At 48.7% G+C, this 16,830-nt stretch overlaps 1 protein-coding gene across 7 annotated transcripts in view; it reads right to left on the minus strand.

Moving 5' to 3' along the window:
* The window catches only part of ARHGEF25 (Rho guanine nucleotide exchange factor 25), a 120,428-nt gene that overhangs the window by 65,610 nt on the left and 37,988 nt on the right, over positions 1-16,830 (minus strand). The window contains exon 1 of one of the 7 annotated variants that reach the window (XM_077329177.1): positions 12,724-12,994. The exons of the other annotated variants lie outside the window; for them this stretch is intronic. Coding sequence (XP_077185292.1) covers positions 12,724-12,814 — 91 coding nt within the window. The 5' untranslated portion in view covers positions 12,815-12,994. Of the gene's footprint in view, positions 1-12,723; positions 12,995-16,830 lie in introns of those variants that run through there. 7 annotated transcript variants of the gene reach the window in all.

Below are 16,830 nucleotides of genomic sequence, written 5' to 3' on the forward strand. Positions count from 1 at the left end.
ATTCAAATCACCCCAAATCCAAACGGAAATCGCCTTCTGTTTAGAGGGCAGGGACTGAATCAATCTGGGGTTGGAATAAAAGCTCCATGCAGTTTACACCCAGGCTCCAACCCCAAAATCTCCAGGTATTTCACAACCCAGAGCTGGCCACCCTACCCACAGCATAATCTACCAGACTATTTCCACTCTCTCTGTTTAGAATTGAAACAGAATTCTCAGGAAGGGGCGCACACACATTACAAGCCTGCTTGGAATACACATACCCTTTGACCTCTTTTTGTTTTCTGCCAAGAGACAATCGCCGGCTGTTACTCAAAGAGAAGGAAAAGACACTCTAAACATGCGCTTTGTGCTATTACTCCCTACGTGCCAGGGCTACAGACTATGGCCATGCTGGGCTTGGATTTAGGGACACCAGGTGCCCTTCAGCCACCAGCGAGGATTAAGGGGATAAGGTTGCCAGACCCAGGTTGGGAGACCCCTGGAGATTTGGGGGTGGAGCCTAGGACAGGGACCTCCATTGAGTACAATGCTGTACACCCTCCAAGGCATGCATTTTGACCAACGGAACAGATCTCTGTAATGCTGAGTATGAGCTGTAATTCCAGGTAATTCCCCAGGCCCCAACTGGAGGACGGTGTCTCCGCTTGGATAGGCCCTGGACTCTGCATCACCCCGGGGCTGCAGGCTTTTGCTGTTCATTTTGTAACAGGGAGTGCAGAAAATGTTTCCATGCTTCATTTGTTAAAGGCCAGGGGGCAAGGGAGGGCAGAGAAAAAGGGGCTGTGTACAGTGATCCTGCCCCCCTTGACAGGCATGCAGCCTGTCTGGCAGCAGCCCCAGTTGCATCTGAATTGGGGTTAGTTGTGGGCCACCGGAGCCACCAGCTGCAGGCTGGAGGGTGAGTCACAGAAGTCTGGGCCAAGGCCAGCCCTTCTTCCCAGGTCAGATTCTCAAGGGACGTCCTGCGGAGCTTCCTCCGACCATTCTCTGGGGCTTAATTTCCAGCATGAGAAGTGCCAAGCCCCCCCCCCCTCCCAGCAACCTTTGCTCCATATTCCACATGTCCCATGAGAACTGGTTGCAGAGAGTCATCGCCGCCACCAAAGACAGCCCCCAAACACCCAGGCAGGAAGCTGTGAGCAGCAACAGAAATCTGTTCTTCTTCCTTCCCCCTTTCCTTCAAGAGGCAGGGCCATGGATGGTTGGGACCCAGGGTGACAGCACACATAGGATAATGCACTTTCAGTGTGCTTTGGCAGCTGGATTTTCCTGTGCGGAACAAAAAAAAATCTACTTCTAAAGTGCATTGAAAGTGTATTATCTATTGTGTGCAGAATAGGCCCAGGTGGGACCTGGGGATCCTCCAGTTTTACAGCTCAACTCCAGGCGACAGAGATCATTTCCCCTGGAGAAAATGGCTGCTTTGAAGAGGGGACTCCATAGCATTAGACTCCACTGAGGCCCCTCCCTGCCACAAATCTCACCCATTCTTTGCTCCATCCCCAAAGTCTGCAGGTATTCCCCCACCCAGAGTTGGCAACCCCATCCAGACTAGAGAGATAAGTTCCCCTGGAGAAAATGGCTGCTTTGGAGGGCAGTCTCCACTGAGGTCACTCCCTGCCCCAAATCCCATCCATACCGGCTCCACCCCCAAAGTCTCCAGAAATTTCCCAACCTGCAGTAGGCAAGCCTACCTGCTGCCCTCGTCGGTCGTGGTTATCTAACAGAACGGCACTCTGTACGCCCCCCAGAGCACACTTTTCTTTAATCTCAGCCCAGGATAAGTCTTGCTCTGCCTACACAGTGTCCTCCTTCAGAATAGAGACCATTGCAGTAAAGTGAGTCCTCTTGGGGTCCCTGGACTGTCAGTGTTATCACAGCGAGGGGCTTGGCCATATGGATGCATCAAAGACTTCCATTCTTCCAGTAAGCTGTGAGACAGGGGCATTGGCAGCCCCCTTAGAACCCTAAACAAGGACGGGAAATTCATAAATATTTTTAATTAAAACAAAAAAATATATATATAGTATATGGGAGAGAAAGAAAGGAGGAAGGGCTCCATAGCCAAGCATATATATGAAAAAATCGTAATTAAGCTATCAAATATAAAACAAGGTTACTCCTCAAAATCCCTTTCATTATAATCCTCAAATTCTCTACAAAATATAATATTTCTTACATCAGGCATTTCAATTTTAAATTTCTAATTTTATAGCCAATATGGTTTACAGCTATATTATTAATGTCATAATTCCTACTTATTCCCTATTTCTTCCTTTCACAACTTCCAGTATAGCCAGTTTTTTAAAAAGAATCTATTTATTTCAAAGAAGGATATTTTAGTTCAAAATCTGCTTTAACTATATATTTACATTCAAAATTTGTAATTCTAATTCTGCAATATAATACATTTATATGACAATACATTTTATATAATGCTTGCACTGTTTATAAATCGAGGTTTATCTGCTACTTGCATAATAAACACTCCATCTCTCCTTGAATTTCTAAATTTATCTATTTCAAATAAATTGTTAATTTTGCCATTTCTGCATAGTCAGCAAGTTTATTTTCCCATTCTTCTAAACTTGGACAGACATCTGATTTCCATTTTGCGACATAGACGATTTTAGCTGCTGTGACCATGTACTCATATATCTCTTCCAAAACATTTGATATTTTTTTTCAATATTCTTAGTAATATATTCTTAGCTTTCATTGGGAATTTAGATTTTAATATATTTTAATATATGGCAATATTTATTTAATTATATTTATATACCACCATCCCCTGAGGCTTAGCATATGGTATATGTTCAAGGGAAATTAAGACCTAGCAAGATATTAGAGACTAAGGAATTAATATTTAATGGCTACTATATCACCAATTTCAAGATTAAGATGATCATCAGCTTGGAAGGTGGCGCTTCAAGAGAGATGACTAAAATTGGACAGCAGATTACAAAACAAGAAGATAGTTTATTATGGTGGATATATGGAAATAAAAGACAAGTGATAAAATGTATGATTAAATTGTTTAAGAAATTTAGAGAGCAAACATCTATGCCTCGATGGACGCAACAATGGGGAAAAGATGTTTACTGCCAGTCAGGCATGAAAAGAAAATGGGTACAAAATGTTCTTCAGACGGTATATTACTTCAAAGGACATTGAAAAAGTAGACAAAAAATATAAAGGAAAAATGTTGGCAATGTCAAGATATAGATGGGATCTTTCATCATATGTGGTGGACTTGTTAAAAAAAAGAACAAATTTGGAAGGAAATTCATGGAAAAGGACAGGGAATTCATATAGGACTGCCAACCTCCAGATGTGGCCTGCAGTTCTCCCAGAATTAAGACTGATCTCCAAACCACAGAGATCAATTCCTCCGGGGAAAACAGCAGCTTCTGAGGATGGCATCGCATCCCTACTGAACTCTCCCAAAACTCTTCCCTCCCCAAGCTCCACCCTGAAATTTCCAGGAATCTCTCTACCCAGAGTTGGTAACTCTACATTCATATCATTCTTTGTTCACTCATTCTTGAGGCACCAGTAAAAGCTGTGACTGCACTCCCAAACATAGGGACAGAGGCCAGGCATTTTGCCTCCCACCCCTTGTCTTCTAATTTCGTGAGGGACCAACTGACATTATCGCAGCTGTTCCTGGAAGCCAAGAGCCCTGGCTCCTATCTCATCCTTCAACCTTCCTCTAAACCAGGGGTAGTCAAACTGCGGCCCTCCAGATGTCCAGGGACTACAATTCCCAGAAGCCCCTGCCAGCAAATGCTGGCAGGGGCTTCTGGGAATTGTAGTCCATGGACATCTGGAGGGCCGCAGTTTGACTACCCCTGCTGTAGACACAGGAAATTAATTAAACAAGGAGTATTTAGGACAGCCTTTTTCAACCTTTTGAGCACGGAGGAGCCCCTAAAATAATTTTTCAGGCTTCAAGGAGCCTCATAAGTGATGCCAGCTGGTCATGCCTCTCTGCCATGCCCCCATCCAGAAGGGATATGTCACCAGAAGTGGCATCACCTACCCTGTTAGCAGGCTGGGTCAACGAGGACTGGGAGGAGAGACACAAGGCGGATTAAGGTGGGAGTAGGGGTGTAGGCTCTGCTCCCCCCGAGGCACAGAAGCCACAAGAGAACTCACTCATACTGCGGAGGGAGAGCAATGGAAGCAGCCAGTTCCCTAGCTTGTGGCCAAGTCCATTAGGCCATGGACCCTCCCCTCTGGAGCTCCCACAGACCCCCAGGGAACTGCAGACTCCTGGTTGGGAATCCATGCTTTAGGATCTAGTGACAATTTGAGAGTTTCAGAAGCGACATGAAATCTGCCGTAACACAGACTCAAGGAATGCACACAATTCTTAGTACTTAGAAAGAACCGCACAGAACACAGGGGAGCCCCAATTAAAGTCGGAAAATAGATCCAGGAGGGACAGACAGAAGGAAATACTTCTCTACTCAACAAGTAATTCAGCCAAAGAATTCACTGCCGGGAGTCATCAGCATAGATAGCTTTAAAAGAGCGCTCAGTAAATTTATAAAGGACTTGGCCATCAATGGCTACTAGCTATAGTAGCGGAAAGGAGCCTTCATATACAGAGGCAGCAAACTGCTAAATAGCAGAGCCAGCAGGCAGTAGCCAGGGAAGGCCTTGGCCTCTATGCCCTTGCTTGGCTCTCCAGGGCAACTTGTTGGCCACTTTGTGGAACAGAATACCAAACTAGATGGACCACTAGTTTCATCCAGTATGTTGGTGTGGTATAGTGGTTAAAGTATCAGACTAATATCTGAGATGACATGTTGCCAATCCCTTCTTCAACCATGGAAGCCACTTGGGCCCATCACAATTTCTCAACCTAAACTTATTTGGTTAAATGTTTTAAAATTTATATCATTTGCCGTAGAAGTACAGAAGCTTTTCGCAGTATCCCCGATTCTCCATACTACTCAGCAATGAGGAAAAGGCTGTTCATACAAATTACAAAGATGATCTGACTCCAATGGCATTGAGAGAAAGAAATTTTACTTAGAAAAATAATACATCTTACATGACATATTCCTTTAGATACATTTAATTAATTGTGAACAAGTAACTTCCCAAAAGGTTAACTTGCTACAGCTCCAGGCCCAGGTAAGAGAGAGAAGAGAGGTCCTATATATATGATTATATAGAAAGTAAGCAAGATTATATATGACATTATATAAGAAAGCAAGCAATGGCCAAGGAGTCTCAAAATCTGATCATTGAGAGGATACAACTAAGTGTACGCCAGTGAAAGAATTCTCTTAACCCTTTCCTCCAAGATCGGTTACAACACAATATAAGACTACCCTCAAGTGGTGTGGATCAAATGGTGGAGGGGGGAACAATGTGAAAGGTCACTTTGATTCCACTATCAGGGAGAAAAGTGAGATATAAATATAAAATATGTCTTGTGGTCTTATCACAGATCCCAGTGTGGCTTACAGACGTTGGGGTGCTGTATCATCATGCTCAGGCTAATCCAATCTTGTCAGCTTTCAGAAGCTCAGCAGAATCAGCCCTGGTTGAAATGTGGAAGGGAGACCAGGGCTGATTCTGCACTTACTTTGTTTTTTTCCATTGTGGATCCTGCTGAATTCAGATTGATTTGAACTCAGGTCTTCCTCTGTCTCCCCCCCATTGAAACAGAAAGTGTTCTGCACTTGATTGGGGAAGCTCTGAGCGGGGAGGGGAACCAAGCTCAGCAGGAGTCTCTTTCTTTTCTTGAATGGGGGGGGGGGAGGATTGGAGACAGCAAAGGAGAGGGAAATAATAAGAGGCAAATCTCTGCTGAGAGAAATTAGGACTTCTGGAACGCCATCACTTTAAGACAAACCTTGCAACCAGGAACCAAGAAGTCTTTGAACTGATGTCCTGGCCAATCAGGGAAGACTGCTTTGTTACCAGGCACAGAGAAAGGTGTTAATTCGCAAAAAGAAAAACAATCTGCACACTTACTGATGCTGGTTTTTCAACTATCAAAGGCTATATCCACTACTGGATATCATGGGGGAAAGGTGGGGTCACTCCAGATCAATCATGCATGCTGCTGACGGAAAATTTAAAGCGCCCAAAATGGAAATCAAATTCAGTGCAGACGGCAGGGATTCATTCGAACTGGGAATGGGTAGAAAGCCCCGTGCAGACTACACCCAGGAAGGAATATTAGGGTCATGACATGGAGGCAGGCCATTGCAAACCACCTCTAGACATCATGCCTTGAAAACTCTATGGGGTCACCCTAAATCATCTGCGACTTGATGGTAAAACAACAGAAAAACCTCTCTGCCTGGAAGTAGTCAATAATTTAATAATGCCTCCATTACAAATTCAAACCAATTCTCAAACCTGCTTAACTATTCTGGCTCACAGCCAGTGAATTCTGGGAATTGTAGTTCTTTGAAGAGCCTGGGCACCCCAAGCCAAAAATCTCAGAGAAAAAGAACTTCAGATGCCATGGTTCTTTGAAGACTCATTAAACCCCGTTTCAAACACATTGAAAATATATGACCATCGTAGAGCCTTCTAAAGATTTCTTAGCCACACAGACCAACCATTCTGGGGAAAAGGCCTCAGTTTTGAATATAGTTGCCAGGTCGTCCATCCCTGTTGAGGAATGAGGGGGTACAAATACCGGATCCAGATTGGGAAATTACTGGAGATTTGGAGATTGGGCCTGGGAAAGACAAGTACGTAGTGAGGTCCAATGTCATGGAGTTTAAAGCATCCATTTTATCTGTGTAGTCTGGAGGGGTGAAGTTTAATTCTGCGGGGTATGCGGGTTATAAATATACATTTTTATTTATTTATTTTTAAATTTATATACCACTACTCTTGATTGTCTCGCAGCAGTTTACAATAAAATACAACCCCTAAAAAAACCCTTAACACACTAAAACAGGGGTAGTCGACCTGTGGTCCTCCAGAACCCCTCCGGCATCTGCTGGCAGGGGCTCATGGGAATTGTAGTCCATGAACATCTGGAGGACCACCGGTTGACTACCCCTGCACTAAAACACAGTAAAAGATGGCGGTACAATAGAGTTCTAACTCCCACTCACTGTCCAACTGGCAGTCAAAAGCAATCTCACTGGGAGCGAAGGTCCTGATCTCACCAACATTAAGGGATCCACTGCTGGTAAATCCGGGACCTCACCTTGGCCTCAACCATATACCTGGCAGAAGAGCTCCGTCTTACAGGTCATGTAATCATTGAAATCAGAGAGCTGCCAATCCACAAAGACATGGATCTAGACCAGGGGTAATCAAACTGCGGCCCTCCAGATGTCCATGGACTACAACTCCCATGAGCCCCTGCCAGAATTTGCTGGCGGGGGCTCATGGGAGTTGTAGTCCATGGACATCTGGAGGGCTGCAGTTTGACTACCCCTGATCTAGACCAAGGGTAGTTAAACTGCGACTCTCCAGATGTTCATGGACTACAATTCCAGATGTCCATGGACTACATGGGAATTGCAGTCCATGGACATCTGGAGGGCCGCAGTTTGACTACCCCTGCCCTACACAGGCAATAAAATCTGCACAAATCCTGCAATCTCAAAATTTCAATCTAGGGAATAGGGGGTTGCAAACATGGATGAAATCAGTCTCACCTGATATTCATAACCTGGAAAACACCAATGAGAGGCCTGCAGGATTTTTGCTAACAGAATGCAAACAGGCCTTAGCAGTTGTGCAGACATATTGTTTAAAGGAGGCAAAATACCAGTTCCCAAAGGCAATTGTGGTGCAGCCCGCCAAACTATTTTCCATCTGTCACAGGAGTGTGAGTGTCGTGCTTTCCAAGTAGATGTGACCGGCGTTCTTTGTACTCTCCCCACCTACAATCGAGTGGACTGAACATTTAGATATTTGTATTCAAGGGAACTGTCCAATCTGTCTGCATAACCATTCAACCTCCTTGGCTACACATTTTGTATTATCAGATGCTTTCTGGGTGTAACGCTGCCATACAATGAATCTATAACCTGGAGCCTGGCCTCTCTACTTTTGAAGCTGCAATGTAAGGGCAGGATCCTTTCCTCTCAAAAAGAAGACCTCGGTATTAGAAGCAGTCTGATTTCCTGCACTTGGAGGTGGAGAGGGTCCTGCCTTCAGACTTAGGTTCTGCTCAAAACATTCCCTGCGACCTTGAAGCACACTGGTATCTATCTGGCAGCCAGCGACAACCCTTTTACGTTCTGCACCAAGTGACAGGACAGACGGCTTTTCAGCCCAGAGCGTAAGAGGAATGTCACCACCGCGACAGACAAAATTAATTGGGCACGCACAACACAGGCTGCGTGGACCACCACCGGCCAGAGCCAAGAAAAGGCCCAGGCTGGATTGAACCCCATATATATAGAAGAAGAAGAAGAGTTGGTTCTTATATGCTGCTTTTCCTTACCCGAAGGAAGCTCAAAGCGGCTTACAGTCGCCTTCCCTTTCCTCTCCCCACGACAGACACCCTGTGGGGTGGGTGAGGCTGAGAGAGTCCTGATATCACTGCTCGATTAGAACAGCTTTATCAGTGCTGTGGCGAGCCCAAGGTCACCTAGCTGGTTGCATGTGGGGGAGCGCAGAATCGAACCCGGCATGCTGGATTAGAAGTCCGCACTCCTAACCACTACACCAAACTGGCTCCAGATCCATGTAACAGCCTTTATGGCTGGGGTGGTCAAACCGTGGCTCTCCAGATGTCCATGGACTACAACTCCCATGAGCCCCTGCCAGTAGTCCATGGGCATCTGAAGAGCCACAGTTTGGCTAACCCTGCTTTACAGTCATATGTAAGGGCAAGGCATCTTCCCTGGAGGAAAACTTTCCCCACAATTTCTCTTACTCCCCCCACAGCACACATCCAGTGGGGAGGCCGGGTTCAAATTTCATCACAGCATCAATCAGCTGTCCTCAAAATACGACCCACGTTCGAGGTAGGGATGCCAGCCTCCAGGTGGGATTTAGGGATTACAGTTCATCTCCAGACTACATTAATTCTACTAGGAAAAAAGGGATAGTTTGCAGGATGGACCCTGTAGCATTGTACCCCACTGAAGTCCCTGTCCTTCTCAGGCTTCATCCCCAAATCTGCAAGAATTTCTCCACCTGAATTTAGCAACCTTATCCTCCACCTCCTGCCAGAGGCCAGAAGGGGCCTAGCAAGCCTGTTTTGAGGAGGGACCCTTGAGATAGGCCAGTGAGGCCCAAGAGGCCTGCCCTTGCCATGAAATACATGCTCAGAACACGTCCCAGAATCCTTCACAGCATATTTTGGTTCTATGGCATCTGTACAGAGATTCCACGGCAGGGGAGTCAACATATGTAAAGAGTTCCCTGAATACACTTGAATGTCACTGTCACAGCCCGGTTATTACTTGGAGGTGGAGGTCTCTGGGCCCAAGGAAGTACATCTGCCCTAAACCAGGGCCAGGACGTTTTCAGTGCTGGCCCCTACTTGGTGGAATGAGTTCCCGGAGGACTTCCAGGCCCTGACGGACCTAGCGCAATTCCGCAGGGCCTACTAGACGGAACTCTTCCACCCAGTGTTTGGTTGGGGCCAGTGATCCTATAGTAGCAATCCCCAACCTGTGGGCTGCGGACCACATGTGGTTCTTCGACTAATTGGAGGTGGGCCCCGAAGGACGCCTTCTCCCCCCCCCCCGGCCCTTTACTTCATCCTCCCCAGCCCTTTACAACACACTTCATTGTTGTGGCGTGTCTGTATCTTATTTTGAAGGGATGTTTAAACATTACCATAGCGATCAGAGAGCGTTAGGGCAGGGGTTGAGAGTAGAGGAGTAAACTACCCCCCCCCCACTGGGCCTCAGTAAAAGGCGTTGAGTGGTCCCTGGCGTTGAGTGGTCCCCGATGATAAAAAGGTTGGGGACCACTGTCCTGTAGCATTGAATGCCCCCTCAAAAAGACACTCCCCTAAAAACTGTTGCTGCGAGTCATAAGTGCTGCTTTAATCAGTTTTTACATGTTATAAACGGTTTTCAATGTATGTTTAATTGTACTGTTGTACGCTGCCCTGAGCCAGCTTGCTGGGAGGGAGGTGGTATATAAATAAATTATAAAGGTGGTATATAAATAAAATGAATAATTCCTAGAAGAAGAAGAATTGTTTTTTTATATCCTGCTTTCCCCTGCCCGGAGGAATCTCAAAGCGGCTTACAATAACCTTTCTTTTCTCTCCCTACAACAGACACCCTGGGAGGCAGAGCTGAGAGAACTCTGTGAGAACAGCTTGAACAGGACTGTGACCAGTCCAAGGTCACCCAGAGGGCTGCATGGATCAAACCCAGCTTGCCAGATTAGAGGTCGCCACTCTTAATCACTACACAACGCTACATCAATTACATACATGGCTCTGCCCTCGTTTTATCTTCCCAACAACCCTGTGAGGTAGGTCAGGCTGAGAGACAAGGTCACCTAGTATGCTTAGTGGCAAGTCAGGATTTTAACTACACTCTCACTATAATGCTGTGCATCTGGCGATGTCTCGATTGGCCATAACAAAACAAGGCCCCTGCCCTGAGGAACTTACAATCTTCACTTGCAGAAGCCAGGAAAAGGACGAAGCGTAGAAGGGAAAGAACGGAATACGAATAAAGGCAGTTACATAGTTACGTGTGTTGTTTTGCACCTGGGAAAGAGGCTACCGGTTTGAGCCTAAGGCTTCGGAGAAAAGAGGGGCTTGAGAACAGAAACAGCTCTCTGGAAATAGTCCTGCGAGGTATTTGCTAGGTATTAAAAGTCAGCAAGAGAGCAACATATAAACAAATGGGGCTTGCATCCTACAGGCCTGACTGTGAGGTCCCAGGCATGGGCTGTCAACCCCCGTCCCCAAACAGCAGACCATAGCAGGCTAAGATTATTCTTCCACCTCATTCACCTCGCTCTTCCCCATAAATGGGTCCAGGGAGCTTACAACCAATCCCGGGAAAAAAATATAATGAAATCGCACGCAGTAATTAAAAACCACCCAGAATCCCTCAGCTGCTAGGGCCTATACAATCAAATCCCATTCATGCCAACATCAGGGCAATCAAGACATGGGGGAGGGGAGCGCACTAACATCACGGACATCAGAATGAGGAAGCACCAGCTCTTGAAGACCAGCCAACGCCGTGGCCAGGCAGTGCCACTCAGTACCCTCTGGGGGTTCACGCACATAAGAAAAGCCCTGCAGTTGCATTCCCCAGGCACATCAAGGGGCTTCGAATCCCTGTTGATGTTGTTTGGCATGCTCGCACACAGCGCATGGTACATTCTCGAGCCTGTGCACAGAGCACAGCACCCACCACACAGCGACGCGCAACGCTGCAACCTGCTCGGCACGCAGGCACGCACACACCCTCGGGATGCGGCCACAGAGACACCCACGGCCAGAGCTCCCTCTGCTTGGTTGCCTCTGCACACATGCAAAGCGCCTCCCCCACAGGCAGGCAGTCCCCTTCCCTCACACAAACATGCACCTAGAGAGAGAGCCTGTCTTGTGTGTCCGAGCCTTAATCCAACCTGCTGCCCGACACACGCCTCAATGCCGACAGAATGTAGATCTGGGCTCGCGCTGATCTCAGGCACCTCCAAACGCACCAGCGCATCCACAGACCTACCTACCTACGTGCAACATGGATGCTCAGGCAATCGCACGGAACCCTCCCCCACAAAAACACTCCCACGGGGTGCGTTCTTGTGCAGGCGCACATGGTCTAAAAATACGTATTTCTATGCAGAAGAAAGCCCCTGTGCCGAACTCCCCAAATGTCCTTCTCCTCTACCCTCAAAGCCTCCAAGACATTTAATATCCTCCCCACGGCCCAGAGGTGACTCCTGCTGCAAACTTTTCTTTGCACCTACCCAGCCCCACTTCTTCCCCTCCATTGGTGCCCATCTGTTGCGGATACGAGGGAGTGGCAGATCTCGGATAAGCTTGGCATGCCCCCTTCCCTGACCCAGGGGAGTATGGGGGCAGCTGCCCTTTTAGCAAGCGAAAGGAAGGAAGGAAGGAAGGAAGGAAGGAAGCAAGCAAGCAAGCAAGCAAGCAAGCAAGCAAGCAAGCAAGCAAGCAAGCAAGCAAGCAAGCAAGCAAGCAAGCAAGCAAGAAAGAAAGAAAGAAAGAAAGAAAGAAAGAAAGAAAGAAAGAAAGAAAGAAAGAAAGAAAGAAAGAAAGAAAGCAATATTTATGCTGGGTAACAGGAGAAGAAAGAGCCTCAGTGACAGCAGATCGCCTTCCAAATGCCAGCACCGCCAGAGTCAAGTCATGCCTCCCCGGAAAAACCCCGCTGCAGACGCCAAGCGTGGCGGGTGCCAAGCATGGGCAGCGATGCCCTTCAGCGGAAAGAGCCAGCCCGAAGAGACACCCCCACGCTGCCCGGGAGGATGCCCGAGGAAGGGCTCCGAGTGCCCAAGCTTTGCCCAAATCAGGGACGCAGGTGATGCTAGAGGACCGGGGCAGGCAACGCCCATGCCCAGGCAGCCCCAAGACGATGCCCACCTCCAAGAAACGGGCAGGTGGCAGCCAGAAGAGCAGCGCGGAGCCATGCAAAGAAAAAGGCTACATATATATATATATATATATATATATATATATATATATATATATTTAAAAAGCCAGGAGTGGGGGGGGTCAGAGAAGGAATCTGGGGGGGGGCGGGGATTTGGGGTCGGGGAGCCACTCACCTCGCGCCCGGGAGGGGCAGCAGCTGCACTTGGCCAGGACTTTGCGGAACAAGTGGTGGCAGGCGCAGCCCTGCTGGCTGGCGCCCCTCATGGTGCCGCCCGGCCGCCCTGGGCTCCGTCACCCGCGCTGCCAGCCATCGAGCGGGGGGAGCGGCGCGCCCGGGCGGGGACGCGGAGCGGGGGGGGGGGACCGGGCGGAGCGGGGGGGGCGCGGCTCCCGCCACCGCAGCCCTCCGCTCGCTCGCGGCGCAGACAGGGCTGGGGCCGGCGGGGCTGCCCGGGGGGAGGAGCCTCTGCAAAGCCCCCCCCCTCCCTCCCTCCGTCGCTTCCCGAGCCAGACCCCCCCTCCCCTCCCCTCCCTAGCCATTGCAGCCGGCGCTCTGCAGCACGGGAGTCTGCGGCGGGCACAGGCGAGGAGGAGGAGGAAGAGGAGGAAGAGGAGGCGGGAGGGCTTCTCTATGCCCGGGCTGGAGATCGGGGGCGGGGTGGGGGCGGCCAGTGCAGAGGGGGAGCAAAAAGAGGAGGGGGCAATGGGAAAGGAGGGGAGGGAGGGGCAGGGGGTCTTAAGGGAGGGGCACAGCGGGAAGGGGAAGGAAGATCCAGGAGGAGCCAAGTTGGGGAGGGGGTTACGACCCCCCCCCAGGTTGCCCAAGGGTACCAGGAGACTCTGCGATCGCGAATGGGGAGGCGCGTCCACGCCCCTGTCGCAGGACCGGGGTTGAAGGGAGGGTTTGGGCTGCCACCCCCGAGCCCCCGAAATGGGGAGTGGGACCCACAGGTGCAGAAGGGGTCCTGTGATCAAGGTAAGGGACTGTCAGGGCTGGCCTGTAAGGAGTGATCCTCAGCTTTTTTTTGGGGGGGGGGGTGCTGGTGGGGAGGGGGAGAGGCTGAAAGCAGATTTAATCATTACACATTTTCTGCATCCCAAATTTAATGGAGGGGGGAAATGAGCAAGGCCACCGACAGGTAGATTGCCACATGTCCCCACAGATTGTAGGTGTAGATGCCTCTGTTTTTAGGTGCCTCAGTAGGTGTAGGTGTCTCTGTTTTTAGCATGATCTCCTGGTGTTTGTGCTGGGGGGGGTGAATACATTACTTGAGAATATTTAACCCTCCCTGCTGAGTGTGTCCGTCTAGTCCAGGTTCCCAGCAACAGCTGGCCAGACGCCCTGAAAGGCCCCGGGGGTGGGGCCTAGGCTACCTCTGGCTGCCCCCTCGGAAAAAAGAGAATCCCATTTAGATCGTCGGACAGCTATTGATGGACTTGTCTAACCTTCATGAAGTTGGCCGGTCCCCTCCGAAAGCCATTTAAGCATGCCGCAGCCATTAGGCTCCGTTGCCAAGGGTTTCCAGAAGTTCATGATGCACGGGCTGAAGAAGTCCTGTCCGCACTCATGAACATAACTGAGCATCTCCACCCCGGCCAACGTCTGAGTATTTCGGAAGAAATTGGGAGGAGTTTTGTCTGCCGGTCCACTTTCTTTCCACAAGAAGCATCATTTTAGAAATCTCTTTGGGGCCCTCCTGGTGGTGTTGTTTCTAATGTGATTTCTCGTCACAAGGAACGTGGGCCAGCTGCCTGATGATTAGATTTCCTTGTTTTTGCACCTTTTCCATTGGTACGTCTTCAGCGGCCAGAAAAGTACATGGTATTCTAAATAGAGCCACCCCTATAGATTTATACAAGATGAAAATATTGTGCTATGGAATTTTCACTCCCTTTCCTCGCAGACATGTTTATTTGGTATTTAATTCATTCGTGCCTTGCCTTTCTCAAAGCGGCTTGCTTTGTTCTCCTCTCCTCTTGTCTGATCCTCACAAGAACCCTGCAGGTTAGGCTGAGGATGTGAGTGATCCATGGCATGAAGAAGAGCTGGGGTTTTTATACCCCACTTTTCACTATTTGAAGGAGTCCCAAAGTGACTTATAGAAGAAGAAGAGTTGGTTCTTATATGCCGCTTTTCCCTACCCAAAGGAGGCTCAAAGCGGCTTACAGTCACCTTCCCTTTCCTCTCCCCACAACAGACACCCTGTGGGGTGGGTGAGGCTGTGAGAGCCCTGATATCACTGCTTGGTCAGAACAGTTTTATTAGTGCCGTGGCGAGCCCAAGGTCACCCAGCTGGCTGCATGTGGGGGAGTGCAGAATCAAACCCGGCATGCCAGATTAGAAGTCCGCACTCCTAACCACTACACCAAACTGGCTCTCTATAAACACTACCCTTCCTCTCTCCACAACAGACGTGAGAGAGCTCTAAGAGAACTGCTCTGTGAGAACATCTCTAAGAGAACAGTGAGTAGCCCAAGGTCAACCAGCTGGCTGCATGTGGAGGAGTGGGGAATCAAACCCGGCTCTCCAGAGCACAGTCTGCGGTTCTTAACAATTGCAGCACAGTGTGGTGACTTGAGCCCAGGTCTCCACATCACACTGGTTCTCGGTGCCTGAGGACCACAGATACAGCACAAAGGAGCTGTCTTCTTTTTTAAGCACTTTAGAGATCACAGAATCACAAAATCATAGAATTGGAAGGGGCCATACAGGCCATCTAGTCCAACCCCCTGCTCAATGCAGGATCAGCCCAAAGCATCCTAAAGCATCCAAGAAAAGTGTGTATCCAACCTTTGCTTGAAGACGGCCAGTGAGGGGGAGCTCACCACCTCCTTAGGCAGCCTATTCCACTGCTGAACTACTCTGACTGTGAAATTTTTTTTCTGATATCTAGCCTATATCGTTGTGGTTTAAACCCATTACTGCGTGTCCTCTCCTCTGCAGCCAGCGGAAACAGCATCCTGACCTCCTCCAAGTGACAACCTTTCAAATACTTAAAGAGGGCTATCGTGTCCCCTCTCAACCTCCTTTTCTCCAGGCTGAACATTCCCAAGTCCCTCAACCTATCTTCATAGGGCTTGGTCCCTTGGACCATAAGATTATTACTCATGATGAAGAAGCCCCTCTTCCAATGTTGTACTACTGCCATGTGCTATTTCTTTTTTCTCCATTGGGCGCTGCGGCATCTCATGCATCACTCATCTCATGCATAATGGCATGTGGGATAGACTCATGGCTGACATAGAGCTCCACCAACACTTTTGTGGAGCAGAAATTCCAGCCACGTCAGACTCCTCCGCTGAGGCATTTCACCCCATCTGGGTTGCACAGCAGGGCCCTCAATCCTGGGTCTGGATCTTCCACTGGAGCAGCCATGTGTGGCACTGAATTTTTGGAAGAGACTGCCAGGCACAAGGGTGCCATGCTGGCTGCATCTCTTTGCATGGATGCTGAGAAGGCCAGCAAGGTGGCAACAAGAAGGTCATTTACACACTGGTTATTTTCTCCTGTCTGAGTGCAGTTGGGGAGTGGGCTTTCTTTCTGCTTCGCCCCAATGGTACTGCGATGTGGTGTTTTCAAAATGGCAGCTGGGGAGAGCCCTCCCTTTCTATGCCTGCCGCTTCCAGCTCCAATCAAAGAGGAAAGAAAATCCTACCTTTTTTTAGGGCAAAGTGACCAATGATGGGCCTGGAGAGGGTGGGAAGGGGAGAGACCCCAGTCAGTTAAACCTTTTCTGGCCAGGGCTCCTCTCACTTCGGGGGGGGGGAGGGCATGGCAGATAAGCATGGCTAGCCGACATCACTTCCTTGCGGTTTCAAAGTCTGAAAAATATTTCAGTGGTATCTCCACAGTCAAAAAGTTGGAAAAGGCTGGTCTAAAGACTTACTTTTGTTTCAGAACGAAATCTGGCAATTCAGAGAACCCAAGAAACAGATTCTTATAACGTTATAATGTTATAGTGCTACTCAACTGATGATTTAAAACAAAAAAACCCAAAAATCACCCCTGGTGGTGAGGAAGGGCAGCTGATAGGAATACTGGGTCAAGGAAGCCCATTGCCACTGTGTTGTATCAACCCAACTGTGTTTGGAGAACAAGAAAACCACTCTACAATGAATTTTCTATGACTCTAACCCATGGCGTGTCCCTCACTACCTGATACTCCTGTTTCCTACCCCCAGCTCTTTAAGCCTGCTGCCCATGGCCTTGACCCTGGTGAGCATCTATCTCCAGCTTCTCTACTTCCTGTCACATGACCCTCGTATTATGTAACTTCCTG

Source organism: Paroedura picta, chromosome 3 (assembly GCF_049243985.1).
Source record: "Paroedura picta isolate Pp20150507F chromosome 3, Ppicta_v3.0, whole genome shotgun sequence".
NCBI classification, from domain to species: Eukaryota; Metazoa; Chordata; class Lepidosauria; order Squamata; family Gekkonidae; genus Paroedura; species Paroedura picta.